This window comes from Dysidea avara, chromosome 2 (genome assembly GCF_963678975.1).
Source record: "Dysidea avara chromosome 2, odDysAvar1.4, whole genome shotgun sequence".
NCBI classification, from domain to species: Eukaryota; Metazoa; Porifera; class Demospongiae; order Dictyoceratida; family Dysideidae; genus Dysidea; species Dysidea avara.
Genome location: NC_089273.1, coordinates 30,546,892 through 30,569,185, shown reverse-complemented (window position 1 = coordinate 30,569,185; position 22,294 = coordinate 30,546,892). Strand labels below are relative to the sequence as shown.

The following is a 22,294-nucleotide window of genomic DNA, read 5'->3' as shown; positions in this document are numbered from 1 at the left end:
AGTGACACCTAAAGAGTAAAACTGCAGTGTATTTGTATTGTTTTAGTTAGCAGGAGTTTATAAACGCTAAACAGAGTTTCATTTTTTTATCTACCCTGCCAGTATTACTGACACTGGCTGCACATTAATTAACTGCCAGCACCTGTTAACACAGCCCAGGAAATTACTGCTCTCTCTATAAGGACATGTGGCTGCGAAGGCATTTCACAAAAGCTACTGTATATCCTGAGTGTCACACTCCTTTGCGCCTTGTGGCACTTACGAGCTCCTGGTGTTAGCAACAAGTAAGAGTGGTAGTTAACAATGTTGAGGTTTCATTATATAGAGCGGTATTCAGTTAAATCCTGGGGTTAGAAAGATTTTTTTCTTTTGGCCCACTGCTCTGTTTCATGCTATTAGCCATATTACATGCCTTTTTATTCTAATGCTCAAGTCCTATGTATATGTATTAGGTTAGGTAACTTAAACACTGTAACACAAGTCGTAGTAGACCTACACTGTAAAATAATTGAACTTGAGCAGCTAGCCTATCTATATAATATAGCTTTGGTGTACATGTGTTATAGGACTGTTAAAAAATTTACAAACTATGTTATTATTGATTCACATTTGGTTGGTATATTCTACAAATTTTCAATATACCGCATTTCAGTCGGGAGCAAGTGAGGGGGCTAACTTTGACAATGAATGTTGCACAGTACATGAGTTACAACAGTGATGGATTTTAATGTATTCATTGGGACTTGGGGGTTTACAACAAGGAAAAAAGTATTATAGATGATTTTACTATTATTATTGGAATTATACAGTTTATGAAAGTTTTGTAAAGGTGACTGTTCTATTAAGAATGGTGACTGCTTTATTGCAGTACTATTTTATCGATCTTTTCGTGCAAAGAAAGTGGGTTCACCATGACTCCCCCATTCCACTGCCTGTATATGACTTCACTTACAGTATGCCTTATTTAAAAGGAATGGCTACTTTGGTTTCAGCAATCATTATTGTCAGTTGGGCAGTGATGCAATTACATTTATTGTCTGGCACCTTTACCCTTTACTGCAGTGTGCACTAGTCATAAATTATATTATTTAAAAGTAAACAAATAAGTGTAAGGAAATTAATTATATTTGAGTAGTGATATCAATCAAAGAACTAAAATTAAGCACTGATTGTGTATTCCTGCAGCTATACTAATTAGTACTGCAGTCATCGTTAAAATAGGCTGCGTATGACTGATGTAGGAATTTGATGTCCACTAGTAGCTATAGCCGTAGGGGTATAAATATAGATGATCTCTTGATATTCTGGGAAAAGCCTATTTGTTATAAGTTTAAAGCAAATTGCAAATGTTATAATTGAGTAGGGATCACAGAAACAAAAAGCAATGAAGCAGAATTAGAAAGTTGGGATTGGACCTAAGCTGTTAACATGCCTTGAGTCAAACCTATAATTATAATATAGCACTTCAGAAATCCATTAAAGTTTAATTATGACATTGTACTTCATTCTACAGCTACTATACTATTAGCTGCAGCTATTAGCCAGTAGAATACAATATTAATTTATAGCCTTTCTCAGGAATAATCTTTGTCATTCAGAACATGGTGGTGCAAAGTGCTGTACATATTATGTAGAAATCAGACAAAGGGCTTGATTATAAGTCATGAGTATAATATAGCGTTGTTGAGAGGATGGCAAGTGGATATAATAGTTTAAGGAGAATCACAAACTAGTGAATGTCATGGATTACTTACATGTACATACACAACCCATAGTAGCTTCCCTTTCTTGGTCACCATCTCTAAACAATAGTAACAATATGATCTAGTTGATGTTCATGGCTATTATTGCTAGAGAGATACTGTCATAACGTGTTCTATGTTGTGCAATATTGTTCGTTTAAAAATGAATGATATTATGTATAAAATTCTTTGATCTAATGAGGTCTTTAAAATCTCTACTAAAAGACCTACTACTTTATAGCAAGTTCTTAATGAGTAAAAATGTTAACCTGCTAGCAGAAAGACCATATGCATTGCAATCTTACTTTCAATCATTGATTAGCTATGCTCTCCCCAACAGACTAATAACCTGCAGTTGGTTAAATCATCCAAGCCAACATGAGTAATTAAGCATGAGTTTAACCACTTCATTGATATTGTGAGCAATTTGATTATGTACTGTACTGTTTAACACTGCAGCTATAGCATATTTATCTCAGGATGAATGGAGAAATCCAGAAACATGACAAATTATGTTAAATGCTAATTATATCTTTCTTGAAAGCATGTTTCATCTTCATCTAAACTGTAGATTGATTTTACCAAAGACCTAGATGGGTAAGTTTCCTTAGAATGGTTATTTTGAGTTATTTGTAATGTGTGTGTGGTTTATATGTCAAACCATACCTGATCTTTAGCTATAGTGCTGTTGTGCCATAAATTCATCACAAGCCATCACATGTACACTTGTGAGCATTATTTGGAGATTATACCATGTGAAGTAATTATACCATAATAATGTTTATGACTTTGCAGGCCCTGCCCCATTTTCTGTGTTTTACTTATGGACGCTGACCATCCAGTCTAGGTTTGGGGGCTCAGCTGAATTTAAAGACTCCTATATTTATGTGACTGGATTAGCGAAATGGGTCTTCCACACAAATCAAATTCCATGAACTTTGATGACCATAACTTAAAAAACATATACACCTGAAATTTTTCCATCAATTAAGTTGTGTTGGTGCTCGCTACCATATCAAGTCAATGGCTATTCCAATCTGAAGTTATGAGTCATCATAGTTTGTAAATTGTATGTATGTGTAAGACCGCTTTTTGCAAATCCGGTCACACAATATACCTGGAATTTCCTATTGAATGGTTTCCACCCTGTCATTCCTCAGCATCTGATACTCTTCCCACACTTGTCAGTTTATTTACAGCATGGTCAATTCAGTGTGACGAAAAACATTCACTTTGTGAATCAAAGTACATCATGTGTTTTAAGCAGCTGTCCTGCTACTTATTTACACCTTCAAGGTCTCTAAACTTGTTGAGGCTTTTGCTGATGTTACATTTGTTAAGTGTTTGTTGGTTTACCAAATTTCCATGCTGATAATGCCTCTCAGTTGGCAATTACAAAAAGTCTACTAATCTCATTCGCATCACTTTGTTGGAATAGCTGAACTCCATGCAAAATATTCAGTCTTGCTGAACAAGGAAACTGAGCAAACCGATTGGCTGAATTTGGCCACCTTGGTGTTGCTAATTACTATATAAAATCAAAATAGTAGTACTAGGTCACTGCCAAATCCCTTCTGTATCAAGAATTTTTATTCTTTCCACCCAGAGTTAAGGATATCAAAGTCTGTTATTAGATCATGCTGCTTCTGTGTTTCGCTATTATAGATTCTGAAATATGGCAAGAAACTGTAAAGGGTGCTTCACAAACTATGTAGATAGTTGATTAATATTTTTTTTTGTCGTGTGATTCCCTTTTTTGATTATGATGTTGTCCATTTTGTACCTTGTCATGGCTACAGTGGTTCTGTACATGTTCCAATTTATGATGACATGTTTTGTAAGGTTTTACATGCCTTTATCATTATTATCACTCTGTAATGTCTATACAGTATAATATTTCCTAACTAATGTTGGTTTTCCCTCATAGGGATTATTCCTACAAAATTAATTACAACTATAGTATAGAAGTCATTTCAACATACTGCAAGTGATATATAGTCATGCGATGTACAGGTATGGAATTTGGTTGTGGTCACACTAGAGTGAGGTCCCATCTTGAAAATAACATATGTAACATTAACTGCTTTGTGTATCTGGGAATTTTTCTTCCCTTGACATCTTCTGTATCTGCCTTGATAATTAACTGCTTTGTACCACAAATCACAATAGAATGCAGACTGAATCTTCTGCAGCATGATATGTATAGTAAATATTACTGAAGTGTTTAGCACACATGCACTTGTTACTAGAAATATTAATTTTGTTAAAAGAAATGATGCTTATGTATAATATATATAGATACATATCAGAGCTGGTACAATATCAAAGGTGTGAAGTACCCATACTACAATATAATCACACTGCCCTTATTTCTACATCAACAGTGAAACAATAATAGCATGTTTTTGTATGTCATATTATTATATCAAAGAAAATAAAAAAATAGTATATCATTCTGATTCATCCGCTTCATGGTTAATTTCACTTATTTAATGTAATGTACTTACAATTACCTATGTGTGTTTATCAAGTTTTAGCAACATTTTTTTTTTGCATGTAAATATGTGACCGGGCCTGCAAAAATAGGGCATGTGGGCACGTGATTTTTGCCTGCTTTTTTACTCTTTCATCACTCATAACTTTTTGTACCATTATACTATGACATTGAAATTTTCAGCTCTTAGTAAGCATGTAATTGGCATCATGATTCAAGTTACAGAATAGAAATATACTTTTCCAGTAATGAGATATCACCTGTAGAGTGATGGGGTGTAGTTTGTGCCAACATGTCCTGTTTTCGCAGGCCCAGTCACATATTGAGGATCATTGGTTGTTATTCACAGTTATTGAAATGTTAGTTATGTGCTTGAGTAAGAAACTTTACTTAATTACTTCAGTCCATGTAGTTGTCTAAAGGAACAAAAAAAAACAATACAGTGGTGCTACCATAATTCACTTTATTATCATGCAAAATAAAAATTCATGATAAAATTTTTTGTGTAAAAATATTTTTGTATGATTTATGGGAATGGCTGCTCTATTAGAATTTTTGTGTAAGAACTAAGAAGTTTTTGCATACGAAAATTATTTTACATTGAAAAAAGCAAATTACAGTAGTAGCAAAAGCTATAACATTAAAAATTTATATACAATTATATATACATACATGTAGGAAACTTTTCTACTGCACTGTTAAAATTTGTAACGTTAGGAGATCTGTCTGGGAACAGCAAGGTTAAGAAAATGTTCTCTAAGAACTAGCTGCAAACAGTGCAAAGTAGAAATTAACCTCAATGAAATGCACTCGCAATATGCCTAGAAAAAAGCTATGTAGCTATAGAGCCTCTTACTTGGATCCACATTTAGAACAGTATAGCTATTACCACTATATATGTGTAGGAATATGCCATACTATTAGTTACTACTGTAAATTGATAGTACCTAACACATAGCTATTATTATGTGTCGTGATGTGTTTCAATGTCTTGACCATGTTTTGACACACCACTGTGTAGCTAGCTAGATAGCTATACTATGGTCATCTGATAGGTATAGGCCTTAGTCAAATACCTTCAAAATTTTGCCTTGAATGCAAATAAGGGGTTTCTCAATTTTTTACCTATTATACTTTTCAGATTCATTGATTCATTTGTCTTACGGTTTAAGACAAATGTACAAGAAACAAATAAGGGCAGGGGGTATACCAAGAAACTTTAAAGTAGCCCTGGAAAGGCAAACATACATACAAGAGAAACACAAACACACATTCAACAAAAAATCATACAGTAAGATAGTACTGTATATATAGTAGGGATCACAGAGAAGTAGGCGTGCCCCATGGGATAACATCACCCAAAAACCAGCCCTCGATGATGATGAGGCAGCATCGGTTAGGTAAAACTAAGCCCAAACAAGTTTTCAGATCAACCCGAAATGTTTTCAACAAGTTGCTGCAGAATTTAAAAAAAACAACTTATTTAATGGAATTTTCTACTGACTGACTGAGTAACTGACTGATGCCTTCAAACAAACGCAACTCAATAACAGCTAAGGCTATGGGATTGATCTTTTCACTGTTTGACATCACTTCAGACCGACAGGTGCCTTTAGGCATACTGCAGTACATATAATGAATTCTTCATGGACTTACCAGTGTCCTCCTTTGTGTCCCATTTATCTTCGCTGACAGCAAAATGTGTCGATTTGGTAGTAGCACATGATGGCTTCCCTTTGCAACAGAAGTAATCCATATTTTTCATAATATATATAGCTATTTTGATAGCAGAGGTGGTTTTCAAATAGTTCTTGATTTGTACTGCTGTGTAATGGGTTGAACATAGCCGACAAAGAAGCATAATGAGTCTTCACTTTTCAGACAATAATTGATATAACTGGGGTACATAGCACCATTTCTTTCTTTCGGTATGCGTGGATTGCAGAGGTGCTTTTCAAACAGTTCTTGATTCGAAATGCTGCTTAACAAGTTGAACATAGCTGACAACGAAGCATAATGAATCCTTCACTTTTCAGATGATAATTGGAGCATGTGGCACCATTTCAGATGCAGTATCTGCGTGGGTTTACCAGTCACAATAATTATTTATAGTACTTAAAAAGTTAACAAACAAGTACACAGAAAATTTTCAACTAGAATAGAGACCATAGCAGATCGATAACAAGTACTGAAACAAGCTGGAGTAGCTTATACTGTGCAATACTAAATCACAGTAAAACATTAAGAAGTGTTATATCCCTACTGTGCTCAAGATAGCTACCATAATATAAATGCACAGTAGGAATATAACACTTCTTATTATTTTACTTTGGTTTAATATCTTGCACTACTCCAGCTTGTTTCTGGTTATTGATGTGCTATGGTCCCTACTCTATTTGAAAATTCCTAATTTTTCTTTGTACATATTAGTTTAAAAGATCTGTCAGACCCCAGAGCGAACATTAAAATTCTGTTTGAGCAGGATATTGCAATTCTGTCAGCTTGAGCAAACAATGGCTAAATAGCTCTGGATGGTAACTTGCATGCACAAGATATGTTGGTCAGTATCGCAGGTGTAAAGTGGCCTAAGCAACCAATCTCAATTGTAGCAAGCTGAGCATACAGGCCAGTACATTGAAGGTACAATAATAATGGGCTTTAGGCTATAGTGATCTAGTTTTCTGCTGTTAGCAGCTGACAGATGGTGTTTAGTATTGGTAATTACAACTGACAGTTCAAACAAAATATTGACATCATTAGAAACCAATATCAAATCTGGTCTACTGAGAGATGAAGATAATATAGGTTAGGTGGAATAGTACTTCATGGGTAACACTTACATGATAGCCGGGGAGATCAGCATAAAACTTGCAGATCTGTCTTAAACCTGTTAACAAAGACCTAAAGAACAAAGTCGTGGTGCTATGTGTATCTCCATTGAGCATTGGAGCAACCAGTTAGAATGTGATCAGATGTAGGCTGGGACAAATGGCAAAGACCACATTTCAGACTAACAATGATATTCCATCTTGCCAGATTTATTGCATGGAGTTGGCAAAGTGTCACAACTAGCATGCAATAGAAAAAACAATTGTTTCTCAGGAAGTCCATACATCAGCTTCCTCCATATTGGACAATCTTGCTCCAGGGCAAGCATTTGTTTTGAACAGACAGAGATTCAAGTTTAACGTTCCAGTAATTAGTGTGAGAGGAATGCAAATTGCTATGAGTATTATTTTAGATGTGGCAGAGTAGTTTTGCATTAGCTATGTTCTTAGGTTTAATGTCAACATTTCTTGTATTTGATTTTATCCACTATACAAAGTGACTGTTCTATTAAAGAGTATCAATCTGGAGCTACGAATGCATTCAACTGCTCTATAGCAATTTGCAGTTTTCAGGCACTGACTACTCTTTAGAGAATATTGATCTATTACTATGGAATTAAGCCTCATAGTTTGAAATTACCACCCATTACGGATACTATTAGGGCTAGCGTTATCCTGGCATAGCGGGCTACTCCAGTCTATCATGCTGGCATATTTGACACAGACCTAGGTAGGTCCAGCCATAGATAGTACAGAAGGTTCATTATACTTGTTAACAATTGTGATTACAGCTTTTTCTCAAGAACACTTCATAATTGGAATGGCTTTTTCTAGTGACTTGATACTGAGAAAGTAACAATCTACCCCTGTTCAAATCCAAGCTGCAGCAGTAATTAACTCGACTCATTCTTGATCCCGGTCGTGATTGACAACATTTTCTATGGCAAAGAGAGATGAACCATCATTATTGAATAAATCCAGTCCAGTCCAATTGTCCAGTAAATTAAGTATCTGATTGCCACAAATCACGTGATAACTTGACGTCACATGATACCTAATGGGGTGTGTATCGTCATAGAGATCGGTGACTGTGCGTGTCTTCTCGTCTGTCTGTTATCTAGTCTCTTTTGCAGTACTTTTGTGCGTGTAAAAGATCAATTTGAACCAGAAATTGTTTACGTCCATCGCTCGGTATATCGTATATCCGTGGATTACACCGTTAGCGCTTCAGCCTGAGTGACGCCCCTTGAAGTGTATTTTCAGAGCAGGAAACGTTCTTGACTCAAGATCACATCCGGCTTAGCCGGGTAGGTATGTCAGTATAAGTGTGTAATTGTATCTAATAGTTGATAACGTAATCGCACATTGGAAATACTGGGTGGGTTTGCCGGTACTTGGGCCAAGTCTTACTGCTGCAGACATAGAGGCAGACATATTATGCTGAGTGGAAACTGTGACTAGTTTTAGCAGTTTATACCCACAGTAACAAAAATTGAGCAATGAACTGCAACTTAGAATTAACCTTGCATTTGCTTTTTAGACTATTTCTCAGCCATGGTTGTTGAAGGGGTGTTACTTAAATAGAGATATGCAGGCACTGCTATTTACATGACAAATGTCTGGTCTGATGGTGCACTTCACTAATAATGGTGACAACCATATTGAATAACTTTGCAGGTAGCAAATATTGAATTATTTATTTGCCACTAGCTACACCACCACACACATAGTTGTGCTGCTTAGCTATTAGGTAGAGGAATCTGTTAGCTATCACTCTGGAAGACACTCACATAACTGGTCTAATGTGTAACTAGCCAATTCCAAACATAACACTGATATCAAAGTATTGTTTTAATGGCTTGACATCAGCTAGTCTGATTGGTTATCAATAGTTCTAGTAGCCGATGCTTTAACATGTACAGTGTATTTGGTTAAAAGTGGAAGTTTAATGTAGTCATGCCAATACATAGAGATGTCCATGCGTACACAGTTCCAATTTAGTTGTAAGCCTTACCAGTGATAAGTACTTGTACTGTAGCCAGTTACAAGCCTGTAGGAGTTGTGTATAACTGTATATAGCAGTGTACTGGAAGGGATTGTTAATCAACAGTATTATGGTTGTACTCATCCAGCATTTGTTTCTTTGGACGTAATATGCAGTACATTGAATAACAAATTGTTATAGAGCCATTGTGATTGTAAAAAGCAGTAAAACAAGGGAGGTTGTATAAACTACTGTTGACATCAATTTGATAAGTCACAATAACAAGTTTCATTATAAGTTTACGCCTTGTTCTACAAATCAAACTATTGTAATCACCATACAAGACCTTGTATTAAGGTAGTGCCCCCCTGACATTTATTTAGGACTGGTGTCTTATAGTCCAGCATTACTATGGATAAATACAGTACTTATAGGGCTGCAAGTGGCGAATGATCTGATTTTTTAAGTAGCATGATTCTTTGTAATTAGATAAAGTGTGTGCATTTTATAAGCTTATTTATATCTCTGATAGCGTTCTGTGCTACATACGTAACATTCACCTTATAGGATGAATCAAGCATCCTTATCCTAAAAGTTTTTGGATTTTCTAGGTAAGTTTTGTGTACGTAGATATAGTGCACTTTGTAGTCAAGTGTCATGTATCCTCATACTTGATTGTACTGCAATAGAATTAGTTTTAAGAGCTAAATGTACTTATTTGTGACCAGATCTGTGAAAACTGGCATAATGGTGCATTTTTCAAATTGGATATTTATAATCTACTTAGCCGAGTGTATACTCTGGCCAAGTTTCAGCCTTGTATGCCAACAACTTTTGGAGTTGCAGCCCTACAAAGTAGCAACAACTGAAAGATCGACAATTTGTACAGCAAGCATTGGGAAAATAAATTACAGGCACTTACAAAAATGGCTTAACTGATAAATGTAATGAAGTACAGAGTTGCAACTAGAACCTTCATTTTATTCCATTTTTTCCGTCCATAACTGTGTAAGTTTTTCCTCTATCACCTTTCTTTACTACATAGAGAGACGAAATCAGTGAAGAAAGATCAGCTGTGTATGATCACTTCAATGTGACGTAAACAAACACCCATAACTCACGTATCCTTTAGTGTACTGCAACGAACCAAAACGTTTCAAACTTCCCTTGAGTAGGCAAATAATTGATATCCAGGTTTTTATCATTATACCCTTTCTTCACAAACAATAAAGTGTTTATAAAGTTTTACGAATTCTTTTTTCAATGACTCAAATGTTTTGATTATTTAGGCTTGTGCCGTTATGCCAGGTTTTTGCAGGTCCGCTCATATATAAAGCAAACTGCATTGAGCATTGTTCAATTACGGTACGTATTAAAGTCAAGGTAGACTATTCTGTAGATAGTGTATACATTACTCTTTCTGATTTTACAGTGTAATGTGTACATTTATGGTCATCGATATAAATTATAAACTTTCCTTTATAGTTTGTGATATTTATTTTCTTACCATTTGTTTAAAGTATGTACATACATAATGTATACATGTACAGTATCTGTGATTGTACAGGGCAGAGGTCCTACTCACCTAACCACTGGGTGGATTTGTTATCATTCCTCTAATAACCACAAGTGGGTGGATGTGTGCACTTGTAATAACATACCATAGCATTCAGCCTAATGCTCATTGTCTAGATTTTTTACATACCTATGCAAATTTACACTTTGTATGTCTGTACATATTCCAGTGCTAGTAATACAATATGTAGGGGGCAGAAATTTGTTACACAATTTACAAGTTGGAAAGTTTTATACAGAAATTTTCTGTATTACCATTAAAAAGTGAAATGAAATTTTAGTCAGCTAATTGCTGAATGGGTCAGAAAATGACAAATAGTCAACTTTTCTTAGTATACATGTACAGTGTTTGCATAAGAGAATGTCACCAGCTGAGTAAAAACCACCATATTCCTCAATTCCATTTTATTGATCTGTAGGAATGGACTGTCAAAGTTTCAAAGTTTTGTGATAAACATACGGTACTAGCAGTAGCTCTTGACATTTATACTGGCAAGGAATTTGATTTGCGTAGCAACAATATGGCAAATAAATTATAATTTTTTAAATAGTCAAACGTAGCTGACAACTGTAAGCCACAAAGATGGGACCTGGCTCAGTCTTTTTATCTTGAAGTGATAAAACCAGTGCTTGCCTAATGTTCCTTCATGTGAACAAAGAACTATGGCATTTCAACAAAGGTGTGATGATGTTAAACTCTATTGTTACCACATTGTAAAATAAGTTCCTGATACTCATGTGCCTTTTGTCGTATGAACACAATGGAAATATTTTCTTACTGTGAACAGGCAAATCCAATGAAATTATCAAAGCAATTAAAATGTGCATAGATTTTCATGTTGGATGTGCATTATATTTCAAAACTCTTTTTATCACAAAACAGAATTTTGTGAAAATGACAACCAGTTTTCACTAAGCTGGTCAGATATAAATAGTTAATTGTGTCTTTTGTAAAGTACCAAAAGTGCTATATGGAAAATAAAGGAAGGTTATAATAGTCGATAGTAGTACACCTAGATAGATATATGAAATATATATTTGGTGCAGTGAACTGGAATTACACTGAAATTAAATGAGATAAGTAACTGACAGCAGTCTCAGAGTGGTAAAGAGTTTGGGAATAGGCTGCAGAAAGGGGTGGGGCTAGGGGCTTAGCTCCTCCTCAGAATGATATCACACCAAAATTATCTTTCTTGGAGTAGGGCTGAAAAGCGTGAAAAAGATCAAGATACTCTAATAGAGCAGTCACTAAGGATTTTTATATAGTTTATCAGCTATAAATGCATAGCTGGTGAAGTGGGCAGCTATTGTTAGCTGGCTGTTACCTTTTTTTGGTTTCACCTTACCAAACCAGAGACATGCAATATAGTGCCTCAGTTCATTTCTGCTCCTGGTCAGCCCCCCTCATATCAACATCAACTGCTTCCTCCGCCACTGGGTTTGGGTGTATAGGTGTGGAGGTCCCTGGTTCAAACCTGAACAACAACAGTTGACATTTTTCGTACACATTTTACTTCTCAGTGATTGTCTAGGAGAGTATCTTGAATGCAATTGACTTTAATGGAATCATGAGTTGTCAGATATCACGAATTACATTAAAGTATATTACTGGCTACATGTTAAGGGTTTGATCACCAAACTTTTCATTGCTGTGAACAGATTTTTTACTTTTAGCATGCAAGAGCTGTCTAGATTTTCTTGCCATTTTATATTGGTGGTATAGTTGTACAGAAATGTGACTGGATTTGTGAAAAAGGGTCTTGTACACACATCCAATTCCATGAACTTGGGAGACCATAATTAGTATTCAGTTAACATAATTATACGTAAACTTGAAATTTTCTTCATCCGTAACACCGTTAAGTTATGTTGGTACTCACTACTAACCAAATTTCAAGTCAATAGCTCTTTCCAATCTTTAGTTAGTAAATGTCAAAGTTGGTAAATTGAATGTTTGTGGAAGGCCCCTTTTCGCAAATATGGTCACAAATACTCTCAAAGGAGTGGGAATGCAATTAGCAGCACTCATTAAGGAAGCGCAACACTGAGAAAGGTAAGAAGTCCAAAATCAACCTCCCAGGAGCAGCTGATGGTTGAAAACACTTCATGCACATGTTATCTAATATCAAAGATAAGGTGAATTCATCTGCTTGTTTTGGTCTTAAGGCTTGGACGTATTATACTTCAGACTGCCATTAACATGCATGTTTGATAGCTTGATGCAGAAGAAGCTTTTGGAATGCAAACAAAGCTAGAGCAGCAGGGATAATTTAAAAGCTAATACTGATGAATGTACATAGCTTGTTTGCAGTTGCAAGGCTTGTGCTTAGGAATCATAATGATATTGTATGTTGTAATTTTTTTATCAATGAAAAATTGTTGTAAAGATGGGTCATTTTGGGTGCGTGAAACCAACTGATTAAATTGAAGTGATCTTACATAGCTTAGAGCATTATTGCATAATCAAACGGTACGGTCGTACCATTTAAGTAGGAATCCATGTGAAATTTTCATGCGCCACCCAAAAATCACACCTTAAAAAATCATCCTAGAGATACCTTAGGAGACAAAAATCACCTTTATGGAATAGTACTAGTCCATATAATACATAAAACAGCATTAAATACAACAAAACTCTTACAGGTGACCAGATACAGAATTTTAAAAATCGCCAAAACTTTGAATTTTAGACTGACTGCCTGACTGCCTGATCACAGTCGCAAGCCTAGAGGCCAAGTGAAGCAGTGCACAGCCACCATTTTACGCAACAATAGCAAACTCACCAGTGGGATGTGCCTTTTGTGGTTCCGATGAGTGTGTTCCCTCTGCGCCTTGTTTTTTCTTTTATATTCAATCAGGCTGCTTGTCTTCTTCTTCATCCAACGAAACCATATAGAGACATAAATTTTCCGTATCAACACTCTCTTTAAGCAGCATAATAGATGCCACAAGATTATTTAAGGCACATAGACTACGCTACTGTACAGAGGAATAGATTATATACCTTACTGATATAATCTATGATGGAGGGTACTGTACGGAGGTACTGGTACTACGGAGGTACTGGTACTGGTACTAGGTAGCTTCACGATAGGTCACAAGATCACACCCATTCTTCATTGTACGCATTATCAATCTATCGTTTGAAACCACAACGACACACCCCTTTTGCACTAGCTGTATTTCAGTGACCACACACCTTCAATTTGGAAGGCTGATTCGACATACTCTATAATTGATCAAAACCACCCCCCTTTTTGGGCAAGCACACTGCCTCGAGATACTCTAACACAGCAGTCACCCTAATAGAACAGTCACATGTTTATAGCTAGCTGTATGCCTTAACAAATAAAACTAAACAAACTAGTATATTTAAAATTATAAATTTAAAAATAAAGTAGGAATCCAAGCGATAAAAAGTAGTGAAACAAGAGAAGAACGATGAGCATAGCTCGGTGGGAAATTCCTACTTTGGCATTGTACTAGTATTAATACGATTATATGAAAGGTAAAAGCCTATAAGCCCTGATCTTTAAAGCTCATCAATACTACTAACTATACAGTTCAGTATAAATATAAGTTATCTTTGTTGTGCTTGTCAAGGGTTACTTAATTTAAACTCATTAGTTGATGTTGCCCCCCACTACACTGAAAGGAAGTGCATTCCAGTCATTTATATTTCATTGAGAGTGGAAATGTTGTCTAACTATATTGGTGAAAAAAGGTTTAAATAATTTGTAAGGATGTCCTCTTGCGTTTGTCCAATTTCTTGTAAAGAACAAGGATTGATCAAGATATAAATTGCCATGTATGATATTGTATGTTGTAGACATATCACCACTATATTGTCTATACTTTAAGGATGGTAGATTGAGATGCCTGAGCCAATGTGACCGGATTTACGAAAAAAGGTCTTCCACACAAATTTAATTCTATGACCTTGCATGGGAGACCATAATGCAGTATTCAGCCAGCATATAAACCTGAAATTTTCTCCATCAATTAAGCTATGTTGGTACACACTATTGACCAAGTTTCAAGTCAATAGCGTTTTCCAATCTTAAGTTATTAACTGCAAAGTTGTTAAACTGGATGTGTGTGGAAGTCCACTTTCGTAAATCCGGTCACTTATGAAAGATGACTAACAGATGTATCCAGCCTGGTTGCTTTTCTTTGAAATTGTTCAACTAGATTCTAATATTTCCATATGGTCTTACAATAGCCTAAGGAAGTGTTTGAACATTCAAGTTAATGAATGACTTTCTTATGAGCCCAAGGAGTCTCCTAGCTTTGCTTGTTATGGCAGATACATGGCTATGAAACTTCAGCTGATTGTCTATCATAACACCAAAATCCTTTTCTTCACTAGTTTGTTCAATACATTTGCCACTCATAGGATAAATATGATACGATAAATATGCAGTGCAAACTAGGGCTGAGCAATATTATCGTTTTATCAATATAATTTATCGCGATATTTTGAAAGTATTGATATTGCGATATTTTGTTATTAACTATCGTGATGCCATGCCTGTACATTATTGTCATTAAAAATCCATTTGTTATGCAGTACTAGGCTAAGAATCCTTGTAGTCATATCATGCAGAGAGGTGTGAACACCATAACATAACCTCAAAGAATGTGTTACAATTACTGTAAACAAGGATGATAATGGCTAGTTTGATGCTACCTTTAATGACTTCCTGCAGGAATACTGATCAATACATTATGTAGCACCAGCTATGATTGACTTATTTGTAAATATCGTGAACTATTCAGTATCGTGAATAGGGGCTTTAGTATCAATCGTGATACTAAAACGGCAGTATCGCTCAGCCCTAGTGCAAACCATTTCTTGCTACTGTAAAAGTGTAAATAAGTCCTACAATTCCTATGTATACCCACACAACCACTGGGTGGATTTGTTATCATTCCTCTAATAACCACAAATGGGTGGATGTGTACACTTGTGATAACTATAATAATGTATCCTATACTTTTATACCTACTGTATTTAAAAGTATGTACAGGTTGATGTATTGTGTATTATGGATGAGAGAAATAAAATGTGAGAGTATTAGTGATTGTAGAGCCTGTAGATCTTGTTTTGTATATGTAAACACAGCACTTTAGAGCCTTGGTACTACCGTATCAAATTCAAATCAGCATGAAGAAACTAGTACCTACATATCTGAAATCGTAGTTAATACCGCAATCATTTTTTCACATGCAAAGTGACAGTCATCTCTCAGAGTACTTTCAAGCACCTTGTAAACATTATTCATGCAAAAACAGCCAAGCTGTATAAAAAGAGTGTTGCCTTCAAAAATTCTGCGTGAACAAACTTGTGAAAGGCCATGAAAAGAAGCTATGAAATCAAAATTGCATCCATGTGTGGCCGCCACCTTTGATTTCACATCTTTTCACTCAGTCTTTTGAAGGCTGCACCATTTTTATAGAGCTTTTGGTTGTTTTGCATGAATTTCACTTCATTTTTGATTTTAAATACTCCAAAACCAGCCATAAACCAGCTTTAAGGTTTGTTTTTACAAAAATCATTGTTCTTATCATCTACAGATACAATGATGATGATACAGCTAAGAGCTTATTGATTACTTTAATAATGCTCTATTAGAGTGTACATGTTTTATCGAGATTCTAAATAGATTGTCCTTGACTTTTTTTACTACGAGTATAGATTTATTATTTTATAAAGTAGAAATTAAGGGATGTGAATAACTGTGTTAGCAGCGGCTAAGGATTTGGGTGTTCAACATGGGGTTCTCTGGTTCAAATGCTGGTAAGATTTTTTGACATTTGTTATACCATGTTCACTGTTCTAAGAGTATCTTGTCCCCGTGATTTACAGTTGTTTGGTTTTTACTATGTAACTCTGTAGCTATCACTGCGATAAACCACAAAAGGTTTGAGTTATGATGGTTAACCTACATATGCGCATACCAAATTTTCAATTTAATTTAGTAGTTTACATTGTAGTGTGACAACAAGTTGATCTTTTTAATGCAAATAATTGTCTGTAGCTCTATAAATATTTCTCAGATTGCACCAAACATTGTGTGTGATTTTGCCGCAATTCGTTGTTACAGTTCACCAAAGTTCAAGAAAATCGAACTATGCATTTTTGCACATTTTTGTAAGGTGTACAAAAAGAATAATATAAGCCCCTGAAGTCCCTAAAATTAATAAACAAACAAAAAATGAGAAATAAGTTGAACTTTAAGGCCTTGTATTTCACGATTATGTTAGGGTAAATTTGGTATAGGGATGTTGAGGGCATTTGCAGTACAATAACGATTTCAATTTGAGAAGGAGCAATGTATGAATATTGTATTTTCTTTCTTGCTGTAAATATACTCAAGGTGTGGTGTACCAGCTTTCTTGACCACACAACACACTACCATATGTCTTGGGTTTCAAGTGGTATTATTGCACCTGTGGCTTCACATTCTTTCTGCTTTACAGATTAGAAGTTGAGCCAAGCTCTATTCTTGTGTACAGTATACTTGCTGTAGCCTCAATAGTGCTAGTGTTTCACAACTTTTATTGGCCAAGATTCACTGATCATAATTGCTAGATTTCAAGTTCTGTATTATACTGTGTTTATGTAGTATTTAACTCAGTTACATGTTCTTATTGTGTATTAATATTGTGACAGATACTGCCGAGATAAGTGATGACTTCCTCAGAAGTGTTTAAACAATTTTATATGAAACTAGTTACTTCCTTACCTATGAAAGATGTTGTGTTCCTTGCTGCACTATACACAAAAGATCTTTGCTCTGGTGGACTTAAAGATAAGGTGAAGGCTATGCCTACTGCAACAGAGGCAGCTGATTTTTTCTTAGATAACAAAATTGAGAAAGATTTGATAAATGACAACACTGACTCTTTTCTAAAACTATTATCAGTAATGGAGGAGTATAATGAATCATTAAAAGTGTTGGCTATGGAGATTAAGGGAAAATTAAAGGTTGAAATTCTACCTGTTTCAAGTAATCATGAGCAGCCCACAAATGTAACAGGTTAGTATGTAGGCAGTGAGTGATATGTTATTCTATTAAACTTTGTTCTATTTTAATGTGAACCATTGAAATTTGTTTTATGGTTTCTTATTCCTGTCTAAATTTTTCTTATCTTGTTGTAAACGCAAAAAAACTAATTTGTTGTTGTTTTATGAAATACGTATGTAAGAAAATAGTAGCAATAAACCATGTATACTGTCTTGCAATTGAATCATTAAATGTGACTGTCTCTGGGAAAACCGGTCTTATCGCCCATTTTAATTAACCCTTTAAGGACCAAGAATTGTGTGCATAGTCTACCCTGAAAGCCCACACGTTTTATGATTATTGCGCATTTAGTGTTTTAAAAATATATAATAAGTTTATAGCATTGACATAGCCCCTACAAGTGCTCAATTGTATAACAAATTATACTAAAAGACTCGCCTGACAATAATAAACAACATTATCTAACTTACTAAAATGTAGAACCAATGTCTTAAAGCACTGAGGTGAGTTTCAAACACCTACATGCGATCGATTTCTTTGTGACACAATCAATAAAAACAGTCCGCCATTTTAGGTTTTTAAAACCGCATCACATGATCTTATATATCAAATTATTCGCCTCTAAATAGTGAGCACTCTGAGCTTTATTTGAAGTTAATACGATGAACACAGCCAAAGTTATATGTAATTTATTGTTCACAATAAATTTAAGTTAACATGCAGGGATCAGTGTCAAGGGATTTATTGCGCTACAGCTAGTATAAGTCACATGCGCTAAATACCAGATTGCGCACTACAATAAACCGGTTACAAAAACCAGTCAAGCAAGTTTCCAGCCACGTTTTGCTCACCTGTCAATAGTGTGAAGAAACGGCAGCGGGATACTAGCAATACAATTATAGAAACAGCAGCAGAATACTGGGAATACATTTATCAGGATCCGAAACTGTGCGTTATAATTGTCAAGTATTGTGTGTCTTTCATGTATTTGTGTTGATTTAGCCCGGTTACTCGTCATGCCAAAGCGAAGAAAAAGTGGTACTACCCAACCACCCACCAAGCGCCGTTCACCTCGCGCCTCAAACTCCAATACAGAACAAGCCTCACCAGAGCAAATAGCCTCGGGACGAAGTTCACCTGAGACCCAATCCCAGGCGTTAGGCGCAACTCAGCAACAGACTGGGGAGCAAGCGTCAGGCATAACTCAGCAACAGACTGAGGAGCAAGCGGCGAACGGCAGGTGGTCGCAATGCCAGCAGACCGACGAAGAAGCAACGACCATCACTGGGACGCCACAGCAGGCACCCCTCACGCAAATTGCGTCTAAGCTAGATGACATGATAAAACTCTTGACCACCTCACTCAACAGCCATCAGGCCAGCAACCCACCAACCAATGTTTCAACCACCGCTCCTACGCCAATTGACACCACCCAACTTCAAGGTACCTCATCAAGTGACGAGTCAGGGGAAGCACTATCTGTTGTCTCTGAACACCCACCTGTTCATTCCCCACCAGCGGCGAGAATCATGGCAACTGGTAACTCCCATAGGAGCACCTTTGACACATCACTCACTAGAACTCAGACCCCAGCAATGTCATTACCACCAGTGACAGCAAAACTAAGGGAAAAGATAATTAGTGGTGAGTTCGTTGATTTTAATCTATTACTGCCCAAAGCCATGTTCTCGGGTAGCCAACCCCCAGAACCACAAAAATCATTTACCGTGCAGTTAACTTCTGGGAATGACGACTTTGTAGTTAGGCCCACACAAACTTCAAAAAAGATTTCTTCATTCCAATCATGGATGGAAGCATGGAACATCTATTTAGCCATCATAGTTGACCATGCCCCTTCCCGTGCACCATCCCTGATTGCATACCAACATATCATCACATCAGTTAGTAATCATCACCCACCCTTGGCTTGGCTAAATTATGATGTGCGGTCCGCACCCTAGCAGCATCAGACCCCCTCCTGCGGTGGGATGTGCGTGAAAATGAATTGTGGCTGGAATTATTTTCAGGGACCTCTTCCTCAACTAAGTGGCCTTGTGGTTATTGCGGTGCAACAACTCATTACCCAGAAAATTGTCTTTTTCGTCCCCAACCTGTTTCAGCACCAAATAGAGACCAACACCCAACAACCAACCCTGTTATTAGCTTCCACGGAACGGAGCACCCCAGTGAGGGCGGATCAAACAAACAGTCAAGCCGCCAACAGCCAAGGCGAACCTGTCACGCCTTCAATCGTTCAACCTGCCGACGTATCCCGTGTAACTTCCTACACACCTGCGAAATATGTGGTGCCAGCCACAGTGCACGGTTCTGCCCCAACAGGGGTAGCGCCGCTTATTAAACCAAAACCTTGGACTCCTTTACGACCGTTTGTTCTCAAACGGGAATTAAGTAATCACCCCAACAAAGCTTTCGTTGAGCAGCTTATTAATGACCTATACCATGGCTGTTCTATTGGCTACAAAGGACCACAATTTTCTTATCATGCAAATAATTTAGTCTCCGCATATCAACAGCCCACTGTTATTGACACCACCCTCAGAAAGGAGTGCCAGTTAGGACGAATTTTAGGACCTTTTCAAACTCCTCCCCTACCAAATTTTCGGACATCGGGACTGGGCTTAGTCCCTAAGCATGACGGTGGATGGAGAATAATTTATCATTTATCTGCACCACCATATATAAGCATTAACCATTTTATTGATCCTGATGATTACTCCCTATCATACTGTACTATAGATGATGCATACGATTTTATTAACCAGATGGGTCACGGTACATTGCTAAGTAAAATAGACCTAAAGGACGCTTTCAGGCTTATCCCAGTACACCCATCCCAATGGAACCTTCTGGGAATATGCTGGAAAACACGCTTCTACATTGACACCTGTTTACCCTTTGGGTTGAGGTCTGCGCTATATCTATTTAACCGTTTATCTGAGGCAATACATTGGATTCTGATGAATAACTATGGTGTCCATCACTTATTACATTATCTCGATGATTTTTTAACTGCGGGCCCACCCCAATCTCCGATTTGTAATCGTAATCTTAATTCCATGTTGCAACTCTGCGAACAGATTCAGGCCCCTATAAAACCTTCCAAGATTGAAAGTCCATCCATTTCCATTACTTTCCTTGGAATACATCTTGACACTGTAGCTATGGTAGCTAGCATCACACAAGAACGCAAGGATTCTTTACTAGCGGAGCTTAACCAGCTTTACTGGCGCCGTCAGTGCACTAAACGTGAACTTTTATCTTTAACCCTTAAACGCGCAAAGGCCATTATAATGGCCCTATTATTTATTACACCGAAAACGCACGAAAGTTTACGCTTACTTTCGCGAAAATAATCGCGCGTCTTTACAAGGCTGTATCTCTGAACATCCTCGACGTATCAACTTGAAACTTGGTACACAGATGGTGGATACCCTGGGGTTTACCCATCGTGACTATCAATTGTTTATCATTAATGCTTTTCTATTTATCCGAAGTAATATGCGCATAACTTGGAAATAACCGTCATGGTAGGTGGCTCCGTTGGCGATTCGCCTCAATACTTGGTGTCGAGAAAGAGTTGTACCCTTGATACAAGGTGGTGAAATTCCATTGACATAGCTGCAACTCTCAGGTATTTATGAACTTTAGAAAAAACTTGTGGTATTCACACAATTGTGCGAAGTAACTGCACGTCTTTACACGACTGTAACTGTGAAAATCCTTGATGTATCAGCTTGTAACTTGGTACACAGACGGTGGATAACCTGGGGTTTATCCAATATTATTATTATGTTTTTATCAATAATACTTCTCCATTTATCCACAGCAATACGCGCTTCATTTGGAAATAATCATCATGGTAGGCAGCTCCTCTGTCCATTCGCCTCAAAACTTGGTGTTTAGAAAGGGTGGTACCCTTGATACAAGGTGGTGAAATCCAGTGACATAGCTACAACTCTCAGGTAGTTGTGAATTGAAAAAAAAGTCGTATTCTCATAATTATTTTTACCCTGTAGGCATGTAACAAAGAACTCCAACACAATCACTGTGGCATTTCAATGTGCTGCCATGACGTATTCTGGTGACTGGTCAATCAAATACCAACAGCAATCCATTTTATGATGCACTGTTCATCAAACATAAAGTATTATTATTAGCATTAGAATTTGAAAAACTTTTCAAACATAAAATGTACATGAAATATATACACTAAAGAGCTGGGATCTTTACTCAGTAAAGGGTTTACCTCATTTAGAAACCACCGATCCAAGTGATTTCAGAGAAAAAAACCACAATCGTCGAATTTCAAACAGCTCTGTACATAACTAAACAGATAATACTGTCAACACATCTAAACTATATACATCGGCTGAACCTGTAAAAAGTCTAAGACACAGTAAATAGCATACACCCCTTATTTATTTATAGTTTTCCTAGGTGTGGTATATCTTAAAACAATTTTCAAGGCACAAATGAACCATTCCACAATTTATGCAGCCATACTTAGTACGTTTTCTATGTGTCTTCCAGTCAGAACACACTGCACAGTCACCGTCAGTCCCAAGGTTCTCTATGAAATGGCGTTCCTCAAGCCTCGCAGGCGATTGAGGTGGAAGAGC

The 22,294-nt window shown here is 36.6% G+C and overlaps 1 protein-coding gene across 1 annotated transcript in view; it reads left to right on the top strand.

Moving 5' to 3' along the window:
• The first annotated feature begins 8,141 nt into the window (after positions 1 to 8,141).
• Positions 8,142 to 22,294, top strand: part of LOC136244289 (uncharacterized) — a 102,570-nt gene continuing 88,417 nt past the window's right edge. The window contains exons 1-3 of the mRNA XM_066035841.1: positions 8,142 to 8,375; positions 9,616 to 9,659; positions 17,300 to 17,666. Of these exons, the coding sequence (XP_065891913.1) occupies positions 17,318 to 17,666 (349 nt within the window). The 5' untranslated portion in view covers positions 8,142 to 8,375; positions 9,616 to 9,659; positions 17,300 to 17,317. The remainder of the gene's footprint in view (positions 8,376 to 9,615; positions 9,660 to 17,299; positions 17,667 to 22,294) is intronic.